Below are 14285 nucleotides of genomic sequence, written 5' to 3'. Positions count from 1 at the left end.
CCATAATTGTACATTTAATTCCCATTGACTTGGCACCTGGAAGCAGTCCTGGACTCTTAGATCTACCACGTGCAGGAAGTTTTCTGTGCAGGCTGAGTTATTGACATTGATTTATCGTCATCCCGAAAGCAGCTCGCTTGTTCACTGCAAGTACCACAAAGTGGCCTGAGCTGTTTTTTCTGCAGGTGCTCTGGTTATAAATGGCTCTTTTTCTCCGTGTTCAGTTTCACTGCTAATATATAAATCTGGGCAGAGAAAGGCTAAGTTGGCTGGGAGCCAAAATTGCCTGCTCATAGTTCTTGTGTTCTAGCTATTTTACAACCCCTTTATTTGATGAACAGCAGTTAACACAGTAAAATGAAGAGATAAATGCATTGTAGATGACACATACAGCTGCATTAGGAGCAGCAAGAGCCTTTGCCGAGGCACAGTAAGCAAAGCTGGGATTCAGGGAAATATATCTTCAGTAGCTGCTGGAGACTCATCAGCATCTTGGCGAGACGATGCTGGAAGCGCTGGGGACTGCTGCTTTTTACTAACTAGTGGGCTTGCCGGGGACAAATCACTGCTGGTGGCAGCGTGGGCTGTCAGGAGGGGCACGTGGGATTCATGTCCTCGGGGAAATCCATGCAGAAAGTCCATAATGAGCTGTGCTCTTCGTGGGGAAAATTGTATTCCTAATTAAAGTCAGAGAGTGCTTCAGGGGGTAAGAGCCCGGTGAAAAGATAGTCGCTGTCTTGCACTTCTTAGTAATCAATGGTGGGAAAATAATCAAAGGTGTGATGGAGCAGCAGCAGGTTGGGGAATGATGACTTATTCACGAGGAAAGTGGCCTCATGGCCACCTGCTTCCTGCTGCTGTGGAGCAGGGGAGGGGAAAGGTGTCTGGGCCGCTTGTTCTGCAACAGCCCCCGCTTGCTGCTGTGCGTGGCTGCTGTTTCTTTATTGTTCTTTTAAACACTGAAATTGCTTTGAATGAATTTCCTGGCTTCTGCTACATCTGTTTCCAGGTGTGTGAATGAAGTTGGAGAAAGTCCTTCAGTACGTAGAACCACTGCTCAGACACGATCAACGCCCAACTGCAGAAGTTTTGAACTGTCCAAGAAGGGAAGATTTTGGAAGTGGAGGTCTCCCCTTCTGGTATGTTAATCCGATACAGCATTTGGGACGTTTTCTTGTCTTGCTCTGGAACACCGCATTTAGGCTACCGTAAGACTGAGGTAGGTGAGCCGCTGCTCTGCTCTGCTCTGTACGAGATCTGCTGCGTTTGCAAGGCAGCGTGGGTGCTTGGTGTCTGCTCTAAGTAGGCAAAATGTAGCTGCGTGGTAGAGAGAGGTTTCCATGGATTTTACCCCAGGAATTTACATGAATTTCAGTAAACCTGACCCTTGGCACCACTCTCCTCTCCCAGTTGCTGCCTAATGCACCACTGAACATTTTGCTTCCCTGGTCTGGCCCTGCTCTTGGTGCCAGAGCAGGGAGTTCTTGCCCATGGCCAGGTGGGCGTGCTCACCCCAAGGCACTGGAGATGGACCAGAGAGAGCTGTGCTGCCCCAGCACTGCGAACGCTGAGAAGGGCTTAATATTCAGGAACAGGAAGGTGTTGATGCAGTAAGAAAGACAGCGGCAGAATGAACAAAGCATAGTCTTCAGCAAAAGGAGAAAGTCCCAGTGATGAGCATTTCAGTGGCTAATCAACAGATGCATGAGACCAGAGGCAAGGAATAATTTGTGTCCAAACTGTGCTCATGCCAAGTCCTTCAGCTGAAAAAGGCTAAATCTATGCAGGAAAGCTGAAATGTCAACTGAGAAACACTTCAATTAACATATAGATGTTTTTATCTTCGTATTTTATTTATTTATTTTGCCCATTTTTCCTCTGCATGAGCATGCAAAATGTTTTTTCCTGTTTGATAGCTACTGTCTGTTACCTTAATTGCAGCTCTTGCTGGGGTTGAATACAGAGCACTGAGCGTTATGCGCGCACAGAGACATGTAACATCCTAGGAAATCACTGAAAGAAATTTAGTACCGGAAAGTTAAGTAAGCTCATGCTGAGAAACAAAGGGTCTTAGCTCTGCCTCTCCTGGTGTTTGGATGCTAATTGTGAGGTCTTTCTGCTAGTACTATTTCGCAAAAGCATGCAGTAATCCTTGCTTTTCTATAAGTAGCTAAATTACTTTTGTTCAGCTCTTTTTTTTTGGGGGGGGGGGGAGGGGGGAAGGACTTGCACCTAGGCTGGGAACTAAGCAGCCAAAATTATGCTCTCAAAAAGCTGGTAAAGCAATGAGCTGCTGGAGATGATCAACTGAAAATGAAAAAAAGACCTACCAACGGGTCTAGCTCTGTACGCAGCTTATCAGTTCTACAGTTGTTGTACTGCAATAACTTGGAGCTAGTGAGATTACTCGTGATTTTCATAACACTTATTGGATCAGAATCGGTGTCTAAGGGGAGGTGACTGTGTGTGCTCAGACAACAGCTCGCTAACATCAACAGGCATCTGCTGCGGCAGAAGACCAAAATCAGCAAGGGCTCGTTCCTAGCTGGTCTGTTATTTGAATTCACACCGGTCTCTGCGGTCAGAGCTGCGACGGGTTAATGTGCTGCCGCCTCTCTCCCCGAGCTGTCTGTTCCACAGTCACTGGCATTTCACGCTGCCCTTTGGCCAGATCCAACTAGATCAGCATTGGTTTATTATGAAATGCCCAGAGTGATTTTACTCACTGTGTCTATCTCCTAACAGTTCAAGAGAAAGTTTAAATGTTATTTCTGGCTGCTCCAGATGCTAACTCTAACAGCTTTGCAATGGAAGTTTCCACGCAGCTCTTTAGAGCTGTAACATTTTTTCCACTGATTTACATTGGCCCAATCCCACTGAAGGAGACGAACAATTACATAAAAGAAGAAAGGATTTCGTTTATGCTTTCGAGGCATTTCTGTGTGAAATGAGCAGATACTCTTGGACCTGTGGCGTGGATAAATAGCAGTGAAATGGAGCTGAATGCAGCTCAGCGTGGTGCTACCTGCCAGTATAACCTCTGCCGAGGGGGATAAGGTATCTTTTGACGCATGGGCAGCGAACACTGCGACTAATGAAAGGCGCTCCCCTGATGTCTTTGGGCTTGAAACGCACTGACCAAAACTCTTTGCACTGCTCCACCCGAGCTGGTGCAATTTGCTTGCCAGGGAAATGGTGGTGGGAATTGTCATTAAACTGGAGGCTGTTAGTCAACAGCAGGAAGAAAAAAATAGCAACTCTGGATCAGACTTGACTGTCTTTGAATCACCAAGTGCTTTATAAATGCTCATAAAAAATAGCAAACAAACATTTCAAGGCTGACTAAGCATCCCCTGCTCAACGACACTTTGATACTCTACCCACTGTGAAATCAAGATCAAGCCTGGCAGAGGTGGAGCTGTGCCAGATCTCTCCCTCGGGGAGCAGCAAAGGCACCCGAGCAGGGAGCACAGCTCCTGCCTCCGGCCCCGTCTGCGTCCCCTGCGGTGTGTCCGTGCTGCCAGCCACGCGGCTTTCACCCCTTCATCGTGTGCTGCTGTCCACAGGTCTACCGTGATGCTCGCTTCCACGCGTGAAAAGGATGTCCCCGCATAGTTGCTCGGGAAGGAAGGGCGCTGTGTGTCCCCGCAGCAGCCGAGCAAGCTGCCCGAGTTCTCTCACAGCAGCCCGTGGACAGCCTGCGGTGGGTGCAGGAGCGAGCCCCGCGAGAGGCGCATCAACCGCTGCAGCTCCTGACCTTTCCTGAGCCCTGCCCGGGTGTCTGCTCCCCCACCTCCCTGGTAACCTGGTTAGCTCGGTCTGGGCATGGACACGCTGCTGTTCCTGCTCAACAAGAGCTGAGAAAGGGGGAATTCATCATCGCATATGGTTTAATTTGTTTGTTCCTCTTGTGAGGAAGAGGCAAGGTATGATTAAAAGGAGCTTTCCCAGAGTTTAGGCCTTTGTGTCCCGTGCAGAGAAGGGATTCACTTGTTCGTGGTTGATGTGAACGGCCTGCGGTATGGATCATAATCCAAATGTGTAACTTGCCCGTTGCTCTCCAAGCAATGATCCGGCATTACAGCAGGTTGGGGGCAGGAGGTGCTGGGGCTGGCAGGGATGCCCGAGGTGCCCGCACCGCCTGCAGCTCCGGCTCCTGGCTGGCGAGGGCGGCATGGAAAGGCAGAGAAGGGGAAAGGGGCTGGAGTGTACAAGTGTCGTGCAGTGTCGGTTCGAAATGTCGCCCATCGATTTGTAAACTGCCACGAAAGATGAATTGCAGTTTAAATTGGATTTTGTAAAAGCAGCCGTAAAACTTCTTGCTTTGCAATGCCATCTCCTTTATAAAGTGCCTCATTGTGCAAAACGGCACTGACGCTGCGTGCTTCAGACCAGGCTGTGTATGGCTGCTCTTCGGGGATTCTTCAGTTTGCTTGCGGTACTCTAACCTGCCCGGGTCACAGTGCTCCATGGACATGATGGGGAGGCAGAACACCCCGTGTCAGCATCACGCCTCTAACCTCCGGCGGTCCTACTCGCTTCCTGGTGCGAGGCAAAGGTTGCTGCAGCCCAAGCCAGCACCTTTCTTCTGCTGCCCTGCCTGGCTCGGGACGCAGAGCGGCACTGCTGTGAATGCCAAAAGATGCCGGGCTGCCCGGCGTCACTGTGCAGATCGCTGGGGCGCAGCCCGCAGAACGGAGGGACTTTTGGTCAGGCTGCCATACCCAACCCAACAGTGCTAAACATGTAGGACAGCACTATTCCCTGACAGGCATTGCAAGGAAGCAAATAATTAGCATTCACAAAGTCTAACTTTCCATTCTGCCCCGTTAATTGAAAGCTTAATTACACTATTTAGACAACATCGGATCAATCACAGGAATGGGCTGCAGCATTAGCTTAGCCAGCAGAACAGCCCCTTCTCTGTCTCTGCCACACCAGGAAGCTTGTTTGGTCAATATTCCCTTCGCCAAGCTTGCAATATGGGAACAATCAAGCTATTTAATCAGTGGTTAAAGGCTGTAAACGTTTCATGAAAAGGCTTGTAATTTTTGGTCTAATATATTATCTCATTACAAGCCTTCTATTCATTTCAGAAGGAATTTAATATAGTGCTTGCTTAAATGAAGGAGGTCCACATTTGAGAAATGACCGTGTTAAAAGAAAAAAAGGAGTGCCGGCAGTGAATGAAATCATTGGCAAATCGGAAGTCCTGCGGTGTCCTGCCAGAACACATCCCTGCCTCCCATGGGCGTGCGGCCAGGGCAGGTCCACGTGGAGGTGCCTGCGCTTCATCTGCGGGTGTGCGCCCGGGAGCAGCTTTTTGGACAGTCGCCTCTCCCCGGCTGCATCCCCAGCGGTCAGCTGTAGCTGAAGGCTTTGTTCTCCAGGCAGGAGATGCCTTTCCAGGGCGTCTGGCAGCCGGTATCGCTGCTGGGAAGGTCGTCCCTGGGGCAGCGTCCCGAGTTTCCCCGTGTGCTGCGGGGATGCTGCAGGCAGGGTGGCAGTTTCCAGCCTGCACCGCTGCCTCTGTGAGTGCAGCGCGACCAGTGAGGGGGCAAATCACGACGGCTGGGAGCCCTTTGCCACCCCTGAAGCTGACAGAAAGGCTGACTGCCCCGGGAGCCCCCGTCAGTGAAGCCCTAGCGTGGCAGCTCCGTGCTGCTGTGCAAATTGCTCGTCCTGTGCCATTGTGCAAAGTCCCTTTTCTCGTAGGAATGACCCGTGTGGGATTTTCTGCAGAGCTCGAGGCCCTTCTAAGCTCGTGCATTTCATGCCCTTTGCTGCTGCTGCTGCTAATGCTGTTAACTAGAAATGGTTCCCAGCCTCTTTCGTGTGGAGTTCTTCTCTGATGAGCTTGTACCTCCACAAAATTCGTTCTCCTGCTTTCTCACCAGCCTTGAACCCGGCCAGTGTTTCCACCAACCAGTATTCTTCCCTGGGTGAAAAGCACTACGGGAACTCATTTGCTGTGTGCTGAGGACAAAGCACCTCAAGTTCACGGTAAGATACGTCAACCTTGGGTTTTGCTATTTATGTTTTTTTTTTTTTGGCTTTGCTTTCCTTAAATTAAAAAGATTGAGCAGGGTCTTTTACAACAATGTAAGCACATTTCATTCCATGCTGTTCTTCATCACATGCTGTTCTCAGCTAAAATACCAATAATTAAATGGCACACCTGCTGGACAGCGAGTCCTTACGGTGCTGGCAGGCCAGGCGGTGCTGCAGTGCCCACGCTGCCCAACATCACTCGTGTTCTTGCCATCGATCTGCCTGGGGGCTAAGCGCTGAGCGCTGCTTGGCTTCGCTGGGTGACTGACCAAGGCTGCTCCAGGTACTGAAAAAGTGTCACCTCCTTGCAAAGACTCCTTGAAGCAGAAATGTTAAAATTTCCTCAGTGCCTCCTGTCTCTGGAAAGGATATGATAGAAAACAATTTTGCATAATCTTGTTTGACTAATGCTCTTATTTTTAATGATCCGTTTCAGACTGCGCCTTGAAGGAAGAAGGCAACAAAGGAGAAAATTTCCTACTTCTGATAGCTCATTCTGTCTCAAAAAAGAGAAATTTGGCAAAAGTACTAGACATTTGCTAGGAATTAGATATTGACAGCGAGTATAGGAATGTCCCAGATTTCCTGCCTATAAAAACAGAAAATGCTGTCTCTGTTTAAGGAATATTAAGAAGATATACACATCGTATTAACGTAGTCCTTCAAATATTTATGTCCCAATCTTGCAGATGTTAACACGTTGTGTCTTGAGCAGATCCTGTGGAGGTCACAGAAAGATGTTTGTACTCCTCCAAGAACTGTGGATGGAGAGCCCAGCATCTCTGCTTTTGTGGGAGTTAAGTTCTTAAAGCATAACAGGCCAGGCCCTAAATTTTATGTCTTAACACTGAGAACCCTATTGTGGTATTTAAAAGCATAGATAAAGATTTAGCTTTGTAAAATGATACCATATTTCCAGGATGAACTTTTTAGTAAAGTAATTTATGTGTCTCACTTAAATTCTTTTCTTCAGCTTCATGCCCGAGAATTCTGTCTGCATTTTTTTATAGTCAATAGAAGTTCTTAACTGACGGTCTGGGTGATAGTGACAATTAGTGGAAGATTAAGGCAGCCAAATTGAGTACACTCCAGAGAGACTTTGGATCCCAGCTTTACACACTTCTTTCCATATGAAACTTTAAACATCAGACTGTTAAGAAGCACTGGTACTGTGCTTCAGAAGGGGGGTGTCTAAAACAGAAGTGCAGCTCTCACAACTGGAGTTACTCTGCTAATTCCTTCTGATTCTGACATGGTAGAGTGAGTAGGTAGGTGCTCTTTTTTTGCTTAAAAAGCTTGCACATAGCATGGATGGAGCAGGGGAAAATGAGCCCGTACTAGAAGGACTGATTTAGAAGGAAATAGATTGCAGATTCCTGACAAAAACATGCTTAGTGTTATGGGTTACTAATGTAATAAATGTCACAGAGAGGTTACGTTTTACTTGAAGCATAAAAGTAGGGTAGAAATGCCTTGTTGGACACTGAAAACACATCCCTCTACCTCCAGTAGTGCTTCTGAACTATGGCATTTGTATTTAAATCTTCTGTGTTCAAACGTTTGTGACTTGCTACATGATGAAGGTTGTTTGTATTGATTAAATATATATACGTGGATTTGTATCTCATAATCTCTATTGCTTACAAGACATTGCGAGTAGAACAGGACAAATATAAATTACTGATGTGTTCAGATCGTATTGTATTGTTTTTTATCTAAAAGTTTTTATCACAAAAAGATGATGTTTGTTCACATGCTAGCTATCACCTAAGTCACTTTTGAGGCTAAAAATTAAGGTCACACCGTGGTGCTAAGCCTTCCCATATACCCATGACTAACTGGTCTGTTACAGGCTATATGTCTTTGCTGTGTTTCTGTGGGCTCTTGATAGATGCTGCGCATTCAGTGTAGTCCGGGAAATCGGAGGAGTGCTGGGTCTCAGCTACGTTTCTGGGCCAGACCTTGTCTTGGCTAACTTGCATTGTCTGATGAGGTGTTCAGGCTATCTGCAGTGGTAGATGATAGATTTGAAATGCTGTTATTTTGCTTGGCGTGGTGCATATTTAATTCAGGCTGCTATTGAAAGGATTGCTCTGTCGAGGACATCGTATAGTGCTCTCTCAAGAGTTAGTACTTCATGGTGGGATTTTTTTTGTTCTAAAATTCTCAACATCAGTCTGGTTGAAATCAATAAATTACTGCCAACTCTGACAAAAGTGCAGAGTTGGGACAGTGTTAAATGTTTTTGAACAATCACACTCGTGGTGTTCAGGCTCTTCTCTGTAGTTGGGAATGACATGATGAGAAACTTTCCACTCCTTTAAATGTTAAGGAATCTCTGAGAGTATTTAAAAACAGTCAGCTGCAAATGTTCTATGGTTTGGGTGTTTTTTTTGAAGTACAGCATATTCTTCTTCAGATTTTCATTCAATCTACACGCTTGTGTCCCAGACTTGTCTCCATGGTTCATTTGTGTCTCTATCATAAAGCATGCGAAGTGACACACACATATGAGAGGTAGATCTTTGTGGAGTGTTTCATTTTAAGAGTGATCTGCTAAGGGCAGCTGAACACAAGCTGTTTGTCCATCAGAAGACACAGAAAATCAACAGTTCTGCAGGCAGCCTTGATGCGGGAACATGATTTGGGAACAAGAACTTTGAAAATACTTAAGTTCTGTGTAAGTTCAGCTGGGATCTGTGTAAAACTCCAATATTTGTCTCGACAGTATGTATCAACCTAAGTAGCATTTGGAGATTTGCTTAATGTCAGGCTACTCCACCTCTTCCGAAGTTTTTTCTATACGTTTCTGCCTGCAAACTTACAGAAAAGCAGGCTGGCACATACTGGTATTTTAGTTCAAGCGAACATTGCAAGGAGCTGGAAGGAGGTTCTGTGTTCTCGGTTTTGGTCTTGTGAGTATAATAATTTCTTGTAACTTGGTAGTTCAGCAGCATAAAGCAGTTTAATTCTGCTCACCAAAGTGCCAATAAAACAGTGGGAGGTTTCCCACGGAGGACCATTACTGTCGTCATCAAGTAGGCGTCCTCGGCTCACTTCTGCTGCCAGCATCCCCGCATGCTCAGGGTGGCTCTTAGAGATCTGAATTGCACCAAGACAGTGCAATTTGTTTTGCAATTTTATCCTATGTGACTTTGGCAATGTACTAAGTTCTTCCAAACTCGTGGACAATTATTTCACCTTCAGAAAGCACATCAGTAGTGCTCAGAGGTGATCACTGCCCTTTTTTGCTTTTCATCCCTGAAACTTATTTTTAGGCTGGGTTTTTTGATGTCCTCCTTGTGGAGACTGAAACCCCAGACCTGGCCTATGCCTCGCACAGCAGCGATGGTGGTGATGCACATCTCCGTGGACACCCAGCACAGCCCCGCTGTCGGCCGCTCCCATGCGGAGGGCCGGCGTGTACCTGCACACACGCAGCGGGGAAACGGGGCTGGTTGTGCCGTGAGGAGGCAGGATCACGGTGTCCCGCTTGGAGGGGACCCAGGGGGATCTTTCAGCCCGGCTCCGGGCTCCACAGGCCCACCCCGAATCAGGCCGTGTGTCCGAGAGCGTTGTCCAAGCGCTCCTTCAACTCCGCTGGCTACTTGCAGAGGGCGGTAAGAACTGGGTAGGTGAACTAACGAGGAGGAGGTAGGTAGGAGACTGCTCCTCCAGACCTTACTGACACAAAGTCTGAGGCGTTTTAAGCGGACGCCCCGTGGGAGCTGCAGGGGGGCTGTGCCACCCAGCCCGCGGCACCTCCCGCGCCGCCGCCCCAGCGACGAGCAGGGCGGGCGCCGACCCCGGCCCCGCGGCTCCCTCGCCCCGGGCCCGGCCCCGCCGCCCCGGACTACAGCTCCCGGCAGCCGCCGCCGGCGGAAGCGCGGCCCCGTGGCAGCGCGGGGGATTCGGACGCGGCGCCGGGGACGGAGCCGGGCCCGGCCGGGCCGTGCCGCCATGGCGCTGTCGCTGCCCGAGGCGCCGTGGCCGGCGAGCCTGTCCCCGCTGAAGGTGCGTGAGGCAGCGGCGGGGGAAGGACGGGCGGAAGCGGGGAGATGGCGGCCGAGATGGCGGCGGGCGGGCCTCGGGCGGGCCCTGCGCGGCGGGGGGCCCGGCCCGGCCCTGCCCCGTGCTCGGTAGGACACCCCCGGCCCCCCAGTGCCGCCCGGCCCGGGGCTGGCGGTGACCTCCGCGTCTCGTTGCAGGCGGTGGACGACTTGCTGCGCTGCGGGATTTGCTTCGACTACTTCAGCATCGCGATGATCATCCCGCAGTGCTCGCACAACTGTAAGTGCGGTATGGCCTGACAGTGCTCGCACGCCTGTAAGCACGGCCCGAGCTCCGCGAGCCCTTCGGGCAGCTACTGGCTGTGGCGGCGTGCCCTCCACGGGGCTCGTCCCCTCCTTGTCGCCGTGCTGCTGCCTCCTGCCCCGCGGCGTGCCTTGTCCTGTGGAGGGTCACTGCATACATCTGTGCTGTCTGAGCGGTGGCAGTTTGAATTTACCGGAGTTTTAATAAAAACCATCTATTGGCGTGGCTTAGGAGTAGGAGACAAGCGAATGGGTCATTTGTGGCATGTCAGCGGATGGGCAGAGAGGTTGTCCTTCCTTCTGTCCTCTGCTCTGTGGAGTTCACAGTGAGTGTGTCTCGCTTAATGTGCGCCTTGCCGCCCGTTACGCGCAGAGCAGGGGTGGCTGTGACGGGCGCGTGTCCTCCTGGCGTTCTGACTCCGCTTAAGCCTGACTTGGTGCTCAGGTGGCAGCTTCGGTCAAACAGGTAGGGCCAGATAGGCATACGGAAACGTTGGGTGGTTTGGCCTTCATCTCTCCCAGGAGATACAGGACTGGAGAGCGATCCTGTGGGCCTTATGGGCTGGCAAAATCCTCTTGCGCCTTATCTGGATGACAGAAAACTGTTGAAAAATATCCTCATCGAATTTTCTCTCCTTTAGCATTAAACAGACCAGTCATCATAGGGCTGTTTATTATTTATGGGCATGCAGTGCAGATGTTACTGATCCCGTACGTTCTTTACAAAACGTGTAGCTCTCCTACTTGCGGTTTGGCCAGCAAGGATGTTTCCCAGTGCGGTATTGTAGAGGGGCAATTTGGGACAAAAGCTGTGAAGAGGCCACCAACTTTTCTACATTGGTTATTGCTGCAGCCTTCTTCTGACAATACAAGCACTTCTTGTCTGCATTGATGCACGTAAACGCCACCTTTTCCTAAAGTCCTTCATATAAATATCTTTAATAAGATTGTGAGGGCAGAGCAGAACACAGAGCCGTGTGGCAGGGAGCATTAAGTGTTACGTGATAAAATTTCCCGTGCTGCTCTGCCTGCCTCAGGCTGATATCTGCTGGAACATGCTAGCAATGTGGTGTGCTGCAAGTCAGCTTAGGGAAAAGTACACTGCCTTTTCTCTCATTAAAATAAATACTTATAATTGATTTATTTGGAAACAGTAGCACTTTCTCCTCCTTACATCAAGGAGGACGAGGTGGTCAGGCAGTGAAATTTACTTTAGCTTGACAAAGCTGTAGTTGTTGGAAATGGGAAATTTAAGGTGGGGAGCACTGGAAGTGCTCTACAGCAACTGGTGTTACATCCTGCCTGTGACACGGCTTGGTTCAAAGGCCTGTAAGTCAAAAGAATGATGGAAGTGATTCCTCACTAGTCATTTGGGGGAGCAGTGCAACGTGCTGCTGGGGACTGGCAAATGTGCCTCGTTATCCCGTAGCGGTGGCACCAGGCTAAGGTTGTCCTGTCCTGCTTTAATGAAACAAAAATGCACTTCTGCTCTTGACAGTGGGACTGAGATTACATGTTGAAAGATGCTTGCATAAAGATCGCCATCTAGCAAACCTATCCATATTTTATTCTATGGAAAATGGTGTATTTTCAGTATTGGTGTGTTGTGGAATATTCTGCATACACTGCATAAAAAATAAAATATACTAACAAGCATGTGTTGAATGGCACTTGAAAGAAGGTCTGTTTAAAAATGATGTGTTTCCTTTTTCTAGATTGTTCCCTTTGTATACGCAAGTTTTTGTCCTACAAAACTCAGTGTCCAACATGCTGTGTGGTAAGTGTTTTTTTTCCTTTTTTGTTGTTGTTTCTTTTTTGACCAATCTTGGGATCTTTTCCCTTTGGACTATGGTAAATAATTAATTGTGGTCATATATTACCACCTTTCCTTTGCGTGAGCAGCTATTTTGGCAAATTGTGGTGCTCTTATACCTGAAACTCTTCTATTTCAGAGATACTTTTCTGTCAGCATAGGCAGAAATACATGTAGCATCAAAACTCAGTTTTGGCTCAGAACTGAGTATAAAATCTGTCATGAAACGTTTAGTATTGTCTCCTGATTTGTTAAAATAAGCTGGCACTTAAAATGTGAGTGCTGAAATTTAAGCACTTGCATTTTCCATGTTTGAGTGTCCTCACTTCCAGTTCCAAGGCACACTTAGAAGTGCCCACAGACGACCTAGTGATAGAATGCACTGACAGGACGGTGTGGCCTTTTGGGGAGGAGAGGACTATGTTTCACAGCCAGGAGAGGAGGCTGTGAAATGAAAAATATGAAAATTAGGTTAAATGTGAGAGGCACTAGTGACAGGTTTGGCCTGCTCTGCGGGTAGGTTATTACTACCAGCTGACTTGAAGGCCTTTTCTTATTAAGGAGCACAGAATACAATTTATTCTAGGCCTTAATCTAGCTTTTCATCTTAAGACAACTGGGTTTTATTGAATTCCTAAAAATGATAGGCTGCCTGAAAACAATGAATGGTGCTTCAAGAGTACTGGCAAAATAGAAGTAATTTTCTTCTGTGTTTCTAAAGCATGAAAAAGACTGGACTAGGCTGGAAAACAGATCTATCTGTAACTTTGTCAGTTCTTAAAACAAGTGCAGACTGACGTATTTTTCTGAGAGTACATTTTACCAACGCCTTCTTAAAAATCACAGGGATTGATGTGAGCAAGACTCATAAAATTTTTTTATGACAAAAGAAGAGAGAAAACCAGGGAGAGAAAAATCAGAAATCTTTTTAAAAGAATGAATCAAATGCATAAAGCCATCTTGTAATTCATATTTTTATTCCATTTTCACTACCAAGATTAGCGTTTTCCTTCATCCGGTTTCATTCCTTGTTGCTTAAGGTTCCTTTCACGTTCAGGGGATCCTTGTTTTGTTTTCCAAAATGATTAGAACAGTACTACGATAAAGCACTGATGGAGGCTGGGCACACTGGATTTTGTTCTTTAACTTCATGCTTTATTTTTGTATATTGGCAATCATGTTCCAGACTTACAGTGCTCTGGCAGTTATTTTAGAAGTTTTTCAGGAAAAAATGCTTATGCTTTATGCATCTTTATTCACACAGCAGTTTCGGTGGTTGGTGATTGAAGCATTGATCCACAAAACAAATTATTGGTCACTTGAACACTTTGTGGGTATTGCTGTTTTCACTGTATTTGATTGTTTTTTTTCCCTTTTCTTTCATTCCTTTTTTTTTTTTTTCTTAATAGGCAGTCTCGGAATCTGACCTGAAAAATAACCGGACGTTAGATGAACTAGTAAAGAGCTTTAATTCTGCAAGGTATTGTGTAATTTTATGAATGCTTTCTCTGGTTTGGCAGTTTGAAGGGCAGATGTGGCTGAATTTGTATTAATTCATATTTTGTGCAATATTCAGTGTCTGCATTTGTACTAGAAACTGAAATTGTGTTAGCAAAGAACAGAAAAGATTCTAACATCTATATTCTAACAATAAAGGATTTGATGAAGACGGTTTATCTTCCAAGACTTGAATGCTACAAGACTGTGTTACTTGTATGAGACACAAAAGATCTGACCATATAATGTGTTTTGAAAACATGTATAATTAAATTGTATAGCGAAAAATCAAGCAAAGTGGTATAAAGTTATTATCTTAAGATTTGTTGTTAGATTTTTTTTTTTGGTAGATCATCTTTACAATTTAGATTTAAGGGAGGTGACTGTATTTGGCAACTTTATTTATTTATTTAAAGCGTCATACAAAATGATTTAAAGATCTGTGTGATAATCTTTGTGACATACTAACTACTGAAATCCATTCATCCTGATAACCAGCTATACGCTTAAATTTTACTTCTGGCTTCCTTAGTTCCTTTGCTTAAGACCAATGCCTCGTGAAATCTGTGGGAACTTTTTGTGGTGTTCTTTCTTTATTTTTTTTTTAAATT

At 46.8% G+C, this 14285-nt stretch overlaps 1 protein-coding gene across 3 annotated transcripts in view; it reads left to right on the top strand.

Annotated features, from left to right (window-relative positions):
* The first annotated feature begins 1024 nt into the window (after positions 1-1024).
* Positions 1025-14285, top strand: part of RAD18 (RAD18 E3 ubiquitin protein ligase) — a 58712-nt gene continuing 45451 nt past the window's right edge. Inside the window, exons 1-5 of one of the 3 annotated variants that reach the window (XM_040568645.1) lie at positions 1025-1139; positions 5898-6003; positions 10260-10341; positions 12080-12141; positions 13587-13657. In XM_040568645.1, coding sequence (XP_040424579.1) covers positions 10314-10341; positions 12080-12141; positions 13587-13657 — 161 coding nt within the window. In that variant the 5' untranslated portion in view covers positions 1025-1139; positions 5898-6003; positions 10260-10313. Of the gene's footprint in view, positions 1140-5897; positions 6004-7195; positions 7320-9907; positions 10066-10259; positions 10342-12079; positions 12142-13586; positions 13658-14285 lie in introns of those variants that run through there. The other 2 variants (XM_040568646.1, XM_040568644.1) reach the window with 2 other exon arrangements.

The sequence above is a fragment of the Cygnus olor genome, chromosome 10, assembly GCF_009769625.2.
Source record: "Cygnus olor isolate bCygOlo1 chromosome 10, bCygOlo1.pri.v2, whole genome shotgun sequence".
In the NCBI taxonomy this organism is placed as follows: Eukaryota; Metazoa; Chordata; class Aves; order Anseriformes; family Anatidae; genus Cygnus; species Cygnus olor.
Note: the sequence above shows the minus strand (reverse complement) of the source record. Positions and strands in the feature narration are given on the sequence as shown.